Raw genomic sequence first — 13,937 nt, 5'->3', positions numbered from 1 at the left:
TGTGATTACATGTGAAGTGTGGTTCATATTTTGTTTCCATCATTGGAAGTCAAGACCAAATGCCCCACTGACCTCAGGAATACAGATCTAGCCCCTTGACTAGGAAACAATTTTGTTATTATTTTATTATACTTCTGTGTGTAAGTTCTTGCTCTGCCACAGCTACTGATGTTACATAAAAGCCAAGAGAACATTCTACAGGGATAACAAAGTGTAAAGAAAGAGGCTGCTGGTCACAAATAGTGGTTATTAATGCTGGTTACACTATCACATAAGGTAATGTCCTGGTTTTGTCTGGGATAGAGTGGCTTAAACCACGAGAGGTAACAAAAGTGCATCCTATCAGGCGCTGGTTAACCTGAAGCTTGGTGTTTGCAGGGAATAAAACCATACCTAAGTGTTGGAACTTTCACTTTTTTACCTCGGAAAAGTATTTACCTTTAGAAAACTTTAAGCTGCTTATTCAACATGTACTCTGTATCTTTAAGCAAATAGGAAGGTTTTACATTTAACTGTTAAACAAATAAGTTGTGGCAAACAATATTATGGTATATTGGTAATATAAAGGCTTTAAGACCTTTTAAAATAAAATTTTTCTCACGATAGTAACATGCAATTATTTTTTATCATTTCCCCAGGCTCATGCCTTCTGGCAACACTGGGGAGCACATGTCTACTCTCTCACTTTTCATTTCTTAAAAAAAACAAATCTTTGTATAATATAGTCATCATTTAGAGAACATATAAATCTTACACTGTTACTCCATTCATACTTTTTTCTTTTTTTAACTGTCATGCCAAAATAATCCCTGGTACAATATTGTATCACCAGAGTGCCACTTACTTGCTTGGGCTCTCTAGTTTTAATCGAAAGATTTATCATTTTAAAGAGTTTCTCTGTTTTCAGCACTTAGTGCATGGACCCTTGAAAATACTGACCATTTTGCTGTTATTGGCTATTTTCTTTATATAGAGTGTTTTCCTTCTTTTGTAATCATGGTTTTCTTCATTGGAATGTGCAGAAGGTTTTCTTATATCAGCAAAATAAAAAAATACCATTGTGATTTATACTTGACTTATGCAACTTAGCTTTGTTGTGTTTACTGCACTTTAATAATTTGTTATCAATAATGAGTAATTTTGCATGTAAATTATATCTGATTAAATGCAATAGCTGATTCTTCTTTTCTTGTATATTTAATTGCTAAGCTCAAGATTATCCTGTGTGAGATCATTGCTGCATGGAGGATTTCTCTTTTTAATTGCAAATATCCAGGTTTGATGAATATTTTGAATACTTTGTCTGTGATACTGTACACAGAATATCCACAAGAGGGAACTGTTTTACATAAAGAGGAGTCATTTTCTTGCCGCTAAAATACTGCTTTCTGGAACCAAACTCTCTGAATTTATGTTGAGCTGGCATGACTGTGTCCCAGGATACGCTATATGGCAGCAACAGGAAAAACACAGGTAAACATAGTGTTGTTATGTTCTGTAAATAAAATACATTTAAATAAGTAAATTTTGAGTTCTTGTGTTGAGATATTAAATAGAGAACTAATCTGAAAACTAATCCACATTAAGATTTGTGTTTGCTTGGAATAGATCTCTCAGAAAACAGCTGGAAAACCTCATTTGGTCTCAGCGCAACATGAAATGCAGTTTTTGCCTCAGTAAATGAAGCATGCAGCCCCAGTTTGCTTTTTCAAACTCCACTTTATAAAACCTGTACTAGAAAGCAGACCTTTCCTTATTCATAAAGGAGTAAGCTCAAATGGTACTTGAGTGATACTCATACAAGTATCATTTGTATTTCTATGAATGTCTACAAATTGGTGAATAAAATACAAGGTTACCTACTTTATATATTCTTTGTCTTTAGCTGGTAAGTCCTATTAAGCAAAATTTCCACTGGTAATGTCTCACCAGTTGATAGCAATGAGTTTACCTTTGTATGTGAGTTTCATCATAAATATTTGCAGAACTGAGACCTATTTGTATAAATAAGAGTTTTGTTTATACAGATAACAGGAAAGGTTTTTTCCCTGGATATATAGTGTGGAATGTATAAACTAGAACTCCTCCTAATGTATGTGTTGGTTGGTTTATGAATAGTATTTGAGCAGCAGAACTTAAAGTCAGCTTTTTACAAGTGATCACAAGCAAACCTCCTACCGCTGTCGAAATCTACGTGTAAATGTTGTGTAAGCACATTCAAACAAAATTATTTTAAAGTACAGATTATATCCTGTGGTGCACTTGGTTTGCTTTAGTCTGAATTTTTCTTTAGGACCATCCTTTGTATTTGTGGTTACAGTATTATGGGTTTGCTACTTTCGAAGTGCCTAATGGTCCTGTTTGCACCTGGAGTGCTTGTGAAACCAATGTCTGCAGCACTCATCTGTAACAGTACCTGGGGTCAAATAAATACTTTTTAACTCATAACTTCTAAATGTATAACACGAGAAGACAGATTTCCAGACTGTGGCCTCTCTGTCAAATCTTCTGAGCTCTCTCAAACAACAGCAAAAGAAGACAGAAGCCATATCTGTGGCTTTAGAGACCTAGCCCTGTTATCTATTTGACCAGAATACAGAAGAAACTTCACCATGCAAAAGCCTTCCCTGGGATATGCTGTGCTACTGCTGTTCATTGGCAGGTCTTTCAAGGTGCACAGGGCTTATGGTTTCCGTCAGCTGTAAGAGCATCTGTAAGTACCTGGCACTTCTGAAGATCAGACATCGAGTGGCTGTGTTATGATGCTCCTGCCCTTGTTCCACTCCTGGTGTTTGCTGATGGATAAAAGTGTCCATGGGTATGTGTGCAGCTGTGAAAAGGGTGCTCCTTGACCACCAACCCAGGAATGCAGTGCAAATGACTATCAGGACAAAGTTCAAAGCCCAGATCCCAAGGTGTGTGATCCTGTCATGACACTTTGTGACCCAGGTGGTTTTCTAGCTGTGGCGAGGATCTGTAATGGAAGACCTGGGAGGGGGATAGCAGCTGTGGCAGCGCAGTCTGGGGTTGCATATGGCAGCTGTGACATGCAATGTCTTTTCAACCTGACTTATTTTCTGCATCTAGAAATCCTCCACGTAATTCCCTCTTACAACAGCCTCCTGGGAATGGGCTGCTTCAGGTGCACTATGTAACTGACTACCTGTTTTCTTCTGAGATACAGTCATGTAGTATTTTCTCACTTGCATATACCTCCATATTATTGTCTAGTGCTTTCTCTATGCAGAGGTGCGTATTAAACCCTTCTTGAAAAAGGAAGCCCTCTCTTGAAGGAACAGACTGGGGTGAGACATGATGATAAACTCATGAAGTTCGACAAATGGTGCTGTTATTGCACAATGAAGTAGAGGTGAGAGGGTTAGAGAGCCCCATAAGAAGCTTTGAGAAGTCATTACCATCACTTAAGTAGAAAACAAAAATAAACCTACAGCAGATGCAGAAACAGGAACTAGTACTAGTAAAGGTTAAGAGATTACTATTTCATAATGGTGGCTCTGTGCATGTGTAGTTACTAGATCAGATGGGGAAACGTCATGCTCACAAAGGATGTTGTATTTTACCCTTGGAAAGATGTCAAGAGATCCACAAAACACTTTGTTCAGACAATTGAGTGAGCAGACTGTGTGCCAAATGGAATTTTTGATTCATATAAATATATAAATTCCTTTGCTTTTCAATGGGAATCTGGAAAAAGAAAAAAAAAAGGCAGGAGGCAACTATCTAGATTTTCTTGATGTCATTTTAACTTGCTATTTATATTTCTAAGGGTTAATTTCAGGAATGTTCTTCGGATGTGCAGCAGTTCGCTGTGCATTTGCGGAGCGTTTTCAGCATTTCCCCGTGTCAATTAAAGACAAACCAAGAATGCCTGGAGCGGAAAGACCCACGCCACAGTTCTCCCATATTTATTTCACCCTTCCTCACCGCATTTCCAAACCAGGCTCCCCTCTTCATTCCCTCCCCCCCGCATCCCCGGGCACCTGCTGCTGCAACTCAGCCACCTTCAGTAAGACCCGAGCGCGCCCCCTCTTCCTCCCTCCCTCCTTCCCATCTGCCCCCCCACCTGCGAGCCCCGGCTCGGCCCGGCCGCCCCCGAGGGCCCCCCCCCCGGTGCACATACTCCCCATTCCGCGGTGTGGGTGCGGGATGGAGAAGATGCGCACCGGGGGGGAAGCGCCGGGGCGGCGGGGGCCGGGGCCGGGGCCGTGACAGCGACAGCGCCGTGCGTTAGCCGCTGCGTCATGACATCCGCCAAACCAGCCGCGTGTACGGCCGCGCACGGGGGTGGTGGTGGTGGGGGAAGACCGCTGCATCCTGCTCCCGCCCCACCCCGGCTGCGGGAGAGCCCTGCGCGGCTGCGATGGACTCGCCTGGGCCGGCGGGACTTGTTGGACCGGCAGCTCCCCGGCACGGCCGGGTACCGCCTGGCCGCCGCCTGTGAAGCGCCTCGGCAGCCCCCCCCTTCACGTAGTCCCCCTCCCCGACCATCCGGAGCGGTCGCTCGGTGCCTCGGCGGCACCGCGAGCGGGGTCGGGCCGCCGCGGGGCGGGGAAGCGCGGCGGCGCCGCCGCACGAGGCTGCCCATGGGGGGCCGGGAGCCCGCCTGAGCCGACGCCCCCCACCCACAGCGGCGGCAGCGGCGTCCCAGGCCGGCACCCCCTCTCTGCTGAGCTCTTCATGCACCCCCGGCAGGGCCGCGGCTGCGGGGCCGTGGCGTCCCCCGGTGGCAGATAGGGAGGGGCGGGAACCGGCGGCAGCGGCGCCTCTGCGCGTGTGGGAGCAACAGCCTGAGCGACAGCCTCGGCCCTGGAGGGAGCTCCCGAAGGATGGGCGAGGAGGCGACGGCAGCAGCAGCGCACGCACAGATGGGCCAGCGGAGGATGAATTAGGAGCCACAGGAGGCTGCTGCCGGCATCGAGGGGGGAAGAGGAGAGGAAGGGGCTGGACTTGGAAGAGGAGGAGGAGGAGGAGGGTGCGCGGGGGGGGACTGAGTATCGCTAATAACAAGTTAAAGACTAATAACAATAATAACAGATCACCTCCGGGAAGGTCTGCGGCGGAGACTGAGAGATCCCCGCGGAAGCCAGCGGGGTTGCAGCGCTGGGTATCTTGGAGAGACGCTCCGAGGCATCAGTTTGTGGTGGTGGTGGATGATTTTTTTTTAGGGGTGGGCGGGGTGGGGGCTGTGTATGCGGGAGAAGGAAGGGGTGGGAATCTGAGGAGGAGACTACCTTTTCATAATTATTTTTAATTTTTTTAAACATTATTTTCGCCGTGCAAGGAGGACGCTCGGAATTCACCGGCCTGTCGGCTCCCGAGAGGGACCCGGGGATTGTGCGGTCGCTTTTCTTTTTCTTTTTTTTTCTTTTCTTTTTTTTTGTTTTGTTTGTTTGTTTTGTTTGGTTGGTTGGTTTGATTTGAGGCTTTTCATTTCTATTACTATTATTTTTCTTTCTCCGCTGAGCAGCGGCGGCAGCAGCAATATGGCTGGTGATGGGTTTTTTGGGGGGCGCTGGCGGCGGGAGGAGCTCTCGGAAGCCCCTGCGCGCCCGGCTCGCTGTTAGCTATGGCAAATGGCAGCGGCGGCGGCTCCTACCCGGGCGGCAGCGGCGGCGGCGGCGGCGGCATTAGAATGAGTAACAATATCAACGCCAACAATCTCAACACAGACTCGTCCTCCTCCCCCGTCAATGTGCCCAAGATGGATGCGCTCATCATCCCGGTGACCATGGAGGTGCCCTGCGATAGCCGCGGACAGCGCATGTGGTGGGCTTTCCTCGCCTCGTCCATGGTCACTTTCTTTGGGGGACTGTTTATCATCCTGCTGTGGAGGACCCTCAAATACCTGTGGACTGTCTGCTGCCACTGCGGGGTCAAAACCAAGGTAACTACCCCTCCCCTTCCCCTCCTGGTGCCGGTGGTGGTTTGGTGCGGTGGTGGTGATGGTGAGTAGTTGAAGCCCAAGCTGGTAGACCAGGACGCCTGGGAGAGGTAGCACTAGAGGAGACGTCGTGAGCCCCTGTTGGGTGGTGGTGTGCTGTCTGCTGTTGTGGTAGGGTCGCCATGGGCTGTCGGGAGCTGCAATGTGGGGAGTGTGGCTGGAGGAGTGAGGTGTTGGGTACAGCCTTGAGTCTGCCTCCCTGTCCCCCCCACCCCACCCAGAGGGGACACACTCGTTTTCATCTGGTGGCATGAAAGTTACACCTAGTGTCGGCTCGCCCCCTCAGAGAGGCACATGCTGGCATGTAGTGGGACAGTGTGGTTCAGAAGTTGATATGCACCCCAGGACTGCGTATGATGGCGGGGTGGGAGTGTGTATTTGCTGATCTAACCTCTCAATTTTCTTGTGGAATGACAAACTTTGGCAAAATTGAGAAGGTAAACTTCTCACTCCACTAAATCTTTTTAAAGCTAGTTTGACTCCCTGAGAATCTTTGACACTTCTGTTTTATAAACTAAATGTCGATACCTAGAAATATTCAGTGCATTCGAAAGTAACACACTAGAGAATTCCTTTAACCTAAGTGCAAAATCTTTGAGTCAACCTCTTTGCCCCTTTGATTTTTGTATGTTGGCAGCTGGAAGAAAGTGCAGTATGTGAAGTAAGGTCGGCTCTTGGTTTGAAGGGTCACTTTCCAAACCAAAGCCAAGAACTTGCTCAGGTCCAGGATTCATTTTTGTTTAAGAAGACAAATGGGGTAGAAAGTGTTAAGACTCTGTATTTGTGAAAGTGGATTTTGACAGACCCCAAAATAGACCAGCAGCTGGAGTTTCTCCCCTTCCCTTTTCACATTTTTTGGATTACAAATGGAATAATATCTACTTCAGTTATTCCTGGCACACAGACACCCACAAAAACACACACACCTTTTAATATATGGTTGCTAGGTTGCTGGCTTGCTTTGACGTACAGTGAGCTGTCTTCCCCTTTCTCCTGTCCCCTCCCCCTAAACACGCTTGATACAGCACATAACCCAGCTGTATGAAGGATCTTACACTTAGGGGAAACCAGAAACAGCAGTTGGAGTGTGAAAAGTTATGGTACTTGTTTTTTTGTGTATTTGGGTTCTGCTAGGTAGGTGTCCAGTTCGGATTGCCTAAATGAATCTCTACATTCCAGTTGGGAGTAGAACAGTTGCAGTGAACTTGGCCTATATACGGAAGAAGTGATTGATAGAGACAAGGAATAAAAAAAAGCTTTTAACTCAACCTTAAGCTTCAGGGAACCTACTAGGCGGTATCACTTCTCTATAGGCATTTTTTATTTTGTTCAAAACTAAACCTGAACTTTTTTAGAGAGATATTAGCCAGGTATGATGACAAAGCTCAAATTAATTTGTGATAATAAGCATGTCTTGTAAATACCATTTCCTACAGCAGTAAAAGGCAATTTTCAAGAATGGGTGGCTAGTTAATACTTACCTTCAGTTTCTTTTGCGTGTATTTAGTATTTTCCTCTCCACACGATGAGACAAATCTGCAAGGGATCTTGATGAAAAAAGAAAATCCTACAGGTTATCACCTCGTGCTTCTTTCTTTGAGAGAATGAAAAGTTAGAGACTTGCACACAGAATTCATATGCATGGTGTCTTGGTGGGTATTGTTGGTTTGATGGTCCATTGTTGGAGCATAGTCAGTTAAATCAGATCATTCATTTCTTAACCAATACAGAAAGGTATATCCATATTGTCTTTAAAACCTCTTTGGCTAAGTGTATCAATCTGCTAAATAATGGGTATCATCAATGGGTTCCAACATTTCCAATCTGAATGATTTGACATACTGCAGCTATGTCAGGTTGTAAGATTTGAGTTTATTTCATGTTTGAGACCTGAAGTAGCTGTGTCCATGAATGTCGCTCCCTGGGGCAGGAGGATAAGGGCCTCTGCAGGTAGGGGGAGATAGACATCTCTTTTTAGATTGTATTTGTTCCACTTGTAAGGGGTTTCAAACCTCTGGTGAAGAACTTTCAAGGGCTGATCCTGCATTCCTTACATGCTAAAAAAGGGAACTGGAGGGAATTCTGTGTGTGTGAGGAGTAACTAGTTACTGCAAAACACTTTTCTAGTATTTCGGGTGTAAAGGCTAACTGAAGTAACAACTGCAAATGTCTTAAACTTTGCTGTTACCAAACACATGCTTTGAGCTGCATGGTAACTTAGGAAAGGCAGCCGAGGCTGCAGGTGGAAAATGTGAATGCATATATATGCTATGTTTACTATACTGGACCTCATAGCAAAAGCAATTTTACAAGAAGTAGCTCCTCCTGCTGTGGGACTGATGAAGTTTTCTGCATGTTAGGACCTTTCCTTCCCTGTGCTGCCTCTTCTGCTGCTCCACAGGTTGTAGCAGTTGCATTATCCAACATTGTCTCACTATTTACATGTTCCTCCCCCGCCATCTCATTGAATTTAAGGTTTGAATTGAAAAATATGATATAAACAGTTTAACACTTACAAAATGTTACTTTTTTTTTTTTTCTTTTTTTGTGGAGATAAGGATGTCAAGATACTGTAAGTCAAGAATATGAAATCTTCTGGTAACAGAATGATAAACATTGCTCCTTAAAATTCCATATCCAATTTATGTCACTGTATATGAATAGAACATGAATTTGAATAATGTATCCAAAATGATTGCTGAAGTTTTAGGATTTTTATGCCCCATGCTTGCTTTGTGAGATGACATTTTAAAAAATCTGTCAAAAAGAAATATGTAAATCTTGACCTGTGTTGTCAGTCTTTCATGTAATGTAAGAGTCATTACAATTGAAGCCCTTGTATTCCTTTATTTAATATGGTGTACAGTTTTAGATGTAATTCTTCCAAAATCAGCTACACTCATATTGCAGAGCCTTAACAAATGCTGTTTTTCTCTTCAGTGTTTACATCTACATATTTAGGAATCGTTAAAGAACTTGTCTTCTCTTTGCTTTTTATTTGTCCCTTGACCAACTCATTCCTCTGTATATGAAAACTAGAATGTGAGATTGAAATTCAGGGGGCTGGGCTCTGACACCATGAGTTATTCTTGTTTCTGGAAATAACAAGAAAATAGAACAAATATGCATGGTGAAATACACAGTACACATAGTGGCTAAATGCATATTTTACATTGTGCAGTGCTTTTAATTATATGGATTTGCTACTTTAGCATTTTTTATGCTCCTAAAGGGCATTTTCTACTGACATTATCTGATACTATGTTTTGGCTTTGAACAAACCCTTAAACATAGAATGGTTTGGGTTTGAAGGGACCTTAAAGATCATCTAGTTCCAACCTTCCTGCTGTGGGCAGGGACACCTTCAGCTAGACCCTGTTGTTCAAAGCCCCGTCCAACCTGGCCTTGAAGTGGAATGAGGGAGCACAAGTTTGGGACACAGCTGGCTCCTGAAGCTGGCTGGTGCCAAATGAAGTAAAATTGGTACAAAGAATGTGATACTGGATGATATATCACTTCTCCTTGGTTCCCAAACAGTAGTACCCCTGTGTATGTTATGCTTTCAGGGCTCTAGCAGGTAGAATGTATCTTTATCACTATGCTGCCGTTGGAATGGTTTAAGTGTTTTGAACAGCTTTTCCTCCCCACAACTCATATATGTATAAAATGAAATGACATTATGATTATAGATAGCAGTTGACAGCCTGAAATTACAAGCCATAATAGTCTTCTTTGGTGTTGGACTGCGTATTTGGGAAGTTTAATAAATTACACAGTGCTAGATTTGGTCTGTGGAAACCAAGCAACATTCCCATTTGTTTTTAATATTTTTTTTTTTTACTGGAAGTACAGTATTTTTAGAAGTCTTCTTTCAAAAGTTAAGAATTTTCACTCAGATCTCTAAGGCCTGAGAAAATTCGTAAGTGGAAAAATTTAAATTTTCCCTAAAAGAAGGAGCATTTCTACCAAACTGGCTCTTACATTACTGGGTTTGTTGGTTTCCTAGCAATACCTGTGTAAACGTCCTCTCCAAATAAAATTAAAGAAACAAACTCAAAACAAAGGCACTGATTATTGAAAAAAAAAGTAAGAGTACATTGGAAGGCATATGTGGACACATAACACAGGAGATCCTTTCATTTAGATGTGTTATGTGGCAACCTCACCTTGGCTTTCTAGAAGATGTACCGAGCAGAAGCGTATGAACAACTGGAAGGCTCAAGGGATTAGCAGTGGACTGCAATGCATTTCGCTTGTTAGTCACATGTGCAGCCTGGCTCAAGGCACTGAATCGTTCCTGTCTCATGGCTATCAGGTGGTCTGCGTGTAATTACTCCATGAGCTTCCCACTGGACAGGTTGCCAATTGAGACATGGACGTGGTGGAGAGGTCAAGGTCTGGAAGAGGAAGTACTTGCAGCTCTTTGCGTATGGTGCTTCTACAGGCAAAAAAAGGCACTGGTATGGAGAGGTGTGTTCTGCTGTTTTCCATGCTTTGAGAAGGAAGACACTTTTAGGTCTGTGGAGCTCATAATGGATTTCACATTTTATAAACACACGATAAAATTGGTTATGCATGCAGAAAAGAAAATATATGGACAAGGATTTAAGCTGTTAACCAAACAGTCTCAACCAAAATGTTATTTTGATACACTATCATACTCACTTTCAAGGCTTTGCAACACATACATTTAAGGAGAAAATCTGCGCTCAGAAAGAATTTGCAACTTTCACACATTTGCAAATCTGTAATGCTGGTTGGAAACCATTAGATTTCACAATTTTTTCCAGTTTAGCTCAATAGAAGAAATGCTTGTAATAGGGAACACAAAGCTTTTAAATAACAATGATGTATGTACTCAGTTTTGTTATGGTGGGATTTCTGAATGCATTGTACAGCCCCAGAGATTTGAAGCACTGAAAATTTAGAGCATACTAGTCCTAAATATAATCTCTGCAGGGACAGCATCTCATAATTATAATTAAAAAAGCAATGGCGGTCCATTTCTGTCCTATACTACTGCAAGAAAATAGATTGTGAATCTTAGTCACTGAGCATCCTGCCTGGGACAGACCCTAAAAAGAAGCAGTAATCTCTGGTCAGCAGGCAAATTACAGAGGAATGGTCAGTGTTCCTTCAGGGTTCACTTTACTATTCCGTGGATTCCAACTCAGAATTACAAAAGTTTATGTGAATTTCAGGGTTGGCTGGTAATAATTGCTTGAAAAGATGAGCCTGTAGTTCAGCAGCAGTGAGGCATTCCGTAGTGTGAAATTGTAGGGCACCAGTTCCAGAGAACCTGGTGAGATGTAAACATAAAATAACTCCAGATGAAATTAGGGGATAGGGTATCCTTTCGGTTCTATTAAACATACCTAGTCACATTGCATAAAATTATGTATTTTACATGTATGAAAATTAGTGAATTATCAGAAGTCTGAGAAGGACAGAGTGAATACACCTTATGGAGGTTTTCTCAGGGAAAGATTGCTGAAACATTATGTGTGGGTGTTAATGGTTAAAAAATATTTTTTCTCCCCCACGTATCATCTCAGTGGCGAAAGGGACCGCACTTTAAAAAACTGTCATAAAATGCTGCGTTTCTTGTAATGAGTTCAAATGCTGCTAAATGGTTGAAGGCTTAGAATCATGGAATCATAGAATATCTCAAGTTGGGAGGGACCCATAAGAATCAACGAGTTCATCTACCTGCTCCTCGCAGGACTACGATGCCTGACTCTTCCCCTCAGCCTACGAAGTGAGTGCAAAACTTTGTTGGATCACAGGGCTAGACTGGCATTTATGCCAACTTTACACAGGGCTAAATACAAAAATTCCACATTAGACCTCATGGTTTGTGAGTGCTTTCTCTAGGGCACATAGGTCACCTTAGGTGGCAGTGGAAGGTGGAAATGCAGCAGAAGTTTGTTAGCACTTTTACCGATAATATAGCTGGATGAATAAATGAGAAGGAAAGATACCAATCTTCCATGCCTCTCAAAGATGTATTGGTCAGAAAGGGCCCATTTTGAATCGTGGTGGTATTTATAGCCTGAGAATACATCGGGTTTGCATCTTTCAGAGGAACACTTTATTCCCATATATAGTATGCTTGGTTCTGTTTAAATGAATGTGCTGCCACTGAAATGTGTTGAGTTCAGTTTGCTTTGAGATGATATATTGCATGTATTTATCTGTTTGAGAGTTACAGAAATGGAGAGCGTTATACAAAGCCTGTTGAAATAGAGGGAGGCAGGTTTTGGACTCAGGCCTAGATGTTCACAGTGTTCTAGATGAATCAGATATTTTTTAAAAAATGATTCTTATATTAACATTTTTAGCTTTTAAAAGCTTTTTTTTTCTTTTATTGTAGCGAGGTGTATTTACTTGGCTTGTGGCCATTATGTCTGGGATTTCAACATTAGAAGCATAATATTTAAAAATCATGCAAGGTGTGTTTCCATTCCAGTCAAGTCTTACACCTTCTGCCAGGCCCCCCTTGGAAATAAAAATCTGAGTGCTTGGACTGCTAATAATAAATATCCTATCATGGCATCTCTCTTGCAAGCTGATGCGTAGTGGTAAATATTGGCTCTTCTTTTGGAACTGCAGTAAGTGCACATTTAGTGGAACTGGCAAAGGTCCCTTGCTCCATGGATGACCTGCAGGGCAGAGGCGCATGTGCAGCTGCAGCCCTAAGTCCTAGAAATCCCTTTCAAGCTAAGGAGCTTCACTGCTAAAAATAAATATCAGAACTGCTAACATGTAATGGAGAAAAAACCCCAAATCTCATCACCAGACCGGAAGAGTATTGAAAAGTACTGTAACATCATCAACAATTGTAGCATAACACAACAGGGCTAGAATTTGAGTGGCTTATCACTATAACTGTTAGACACTGGCATACTGTGTTGCATTTTTATTGCACTTTATATACCTACATTTATAATACAGTTTTGTTCCCTTTTCTCCAAGCAAATGCTGAGTAAATATTTGGCATTTTCTTTCTTGTTAGGTTTGATTCATTTTTCATTATACCTTTAACATTTTTATGTAATGGTTTAGCTCTTATTTGTTAGACTAAAAAGGTGACTCACTTTAAATTTGCTATTATTAATGAGAATAACTCTAGCACTACTGGGGTTGGATTAATTTTCTATTTTAAGTATAGGGGAAACTTTTTAATTTTTTTTATTATTCCAGATAATGTCTTTTTAAAAAAACTGCTTGCAAATGGTGACTTTAATATTGCAAAAATAAAGTGAAATATATTAGAGTGTTTCTTTGTTTAAGGATCTTACAATTTTTTCTAGTATGAACTCTGTTAAACTCAGTTGTGATTATGCATGGGTATTCTCCTGGGCAGAAATTATTTGAAAGAGGTTACTAGCTTCTTCAACCCATAATGGTCATAGCTGGTGTGTAGCACTTCACATGCTTTCAGATATAGTGAATCCTCTTGCTACAAGTCATTTGACATCACTTTTTTGTAAGTGAGTTTGCTGATCAACAGGCACATGTTGTGTGATGTTTTTACAGTTTCTAGGTTATTGTACTATAAATGTTCTTTCATAAGGAAGCTGATAAACCCTGCTTGGGTCTTAAGAACTGAAGGAAAACCCCCTCCTTTTTCCTTTTAGTCACAAGAACAGCCTAGTTAGGAGAAAATATCTCAGAGTCTGTCCCCTGAGGGATTTTTTTTAATGCTTTGATTATATATATACACTTCTGATAAATTGATTTTGTTATGTAGGAAGTTTTTCCAACTTTTTATGTTAGTTTTCTTCATTCCCAATACATTTATATCCAAAGGCTCCTAATTCATTCAGCATCAGAAACAGTGGACTGCTGTTTTTATGTTTGTATCTTTTTCATATCACTTAAGGCTCTCAGCTATAATGCATACTCATTTCCTTGCATCCTTTACGGTAATGTTATTTTTCTGCTGTTTGCAGGATAAGGTTATAATCACCAT

The 13,937-nt window shown here is 42.1% G+C and overlaps 1 protein-coding gene across 29 annotated transcripts in view; it reads left to right on the top strand.

Moving 5' to 3' along the window:
* Positions 1 to 4,985: 4,985 nt before the first annotated feature.
* KCNMA1 (potassium calcium-activated channel subfamily M alpha 1) overlaps positions 4,986 to 13,937 on the top strand; it is a 511,087-nt gene continuing 502,135 nt past the window's right edge. For 10 of the 29 annotated variants that reach the window (XM_030485698.1, XM_030485695.1, XM_030485694.1 and 7 more), the window contains exons 1-2: positions 5,004 to 5,164; positions 5,489 to 5,905. In XM_030485698.1, the coding sequence (XP_030341558.1) occupies positions 5,588 to 5,905 (318 nt within the window). In that variant the 5' untranslated portion in view covers positions 5,004 to 5,164; positions 5,489 to 5,587. Of the gene's footprint in view, positions 5,165 to 5,483; positions 5,906 to 13,937 lie in introns of those variants that run through there. The other 19 variants (XM_030485704.1, XM_030485703.1, XM_030485702.1 and 16 more) reach the window with 8 other exon arrangements.

This window comes from Strigops habroptila, chromosome 5 (genome assembly GCF_004027225.2).
Source record: "Strigops habroptila isolate Jane chromosome 5, bStrHab1.2.pri, whole genome shotgun sequence".
NCBI classification, from domain to species: domain Eukaryota; kingdom Metazoa; phylum Chordata; class Aves; order Psittaciformes; family Psittacidae; genus Strigops; species Strigops habroptila.
Note: the sequence above shows the minus strand (reverse complement) of the source record. Positions and strands in the feature narration are given on the sequence as shown.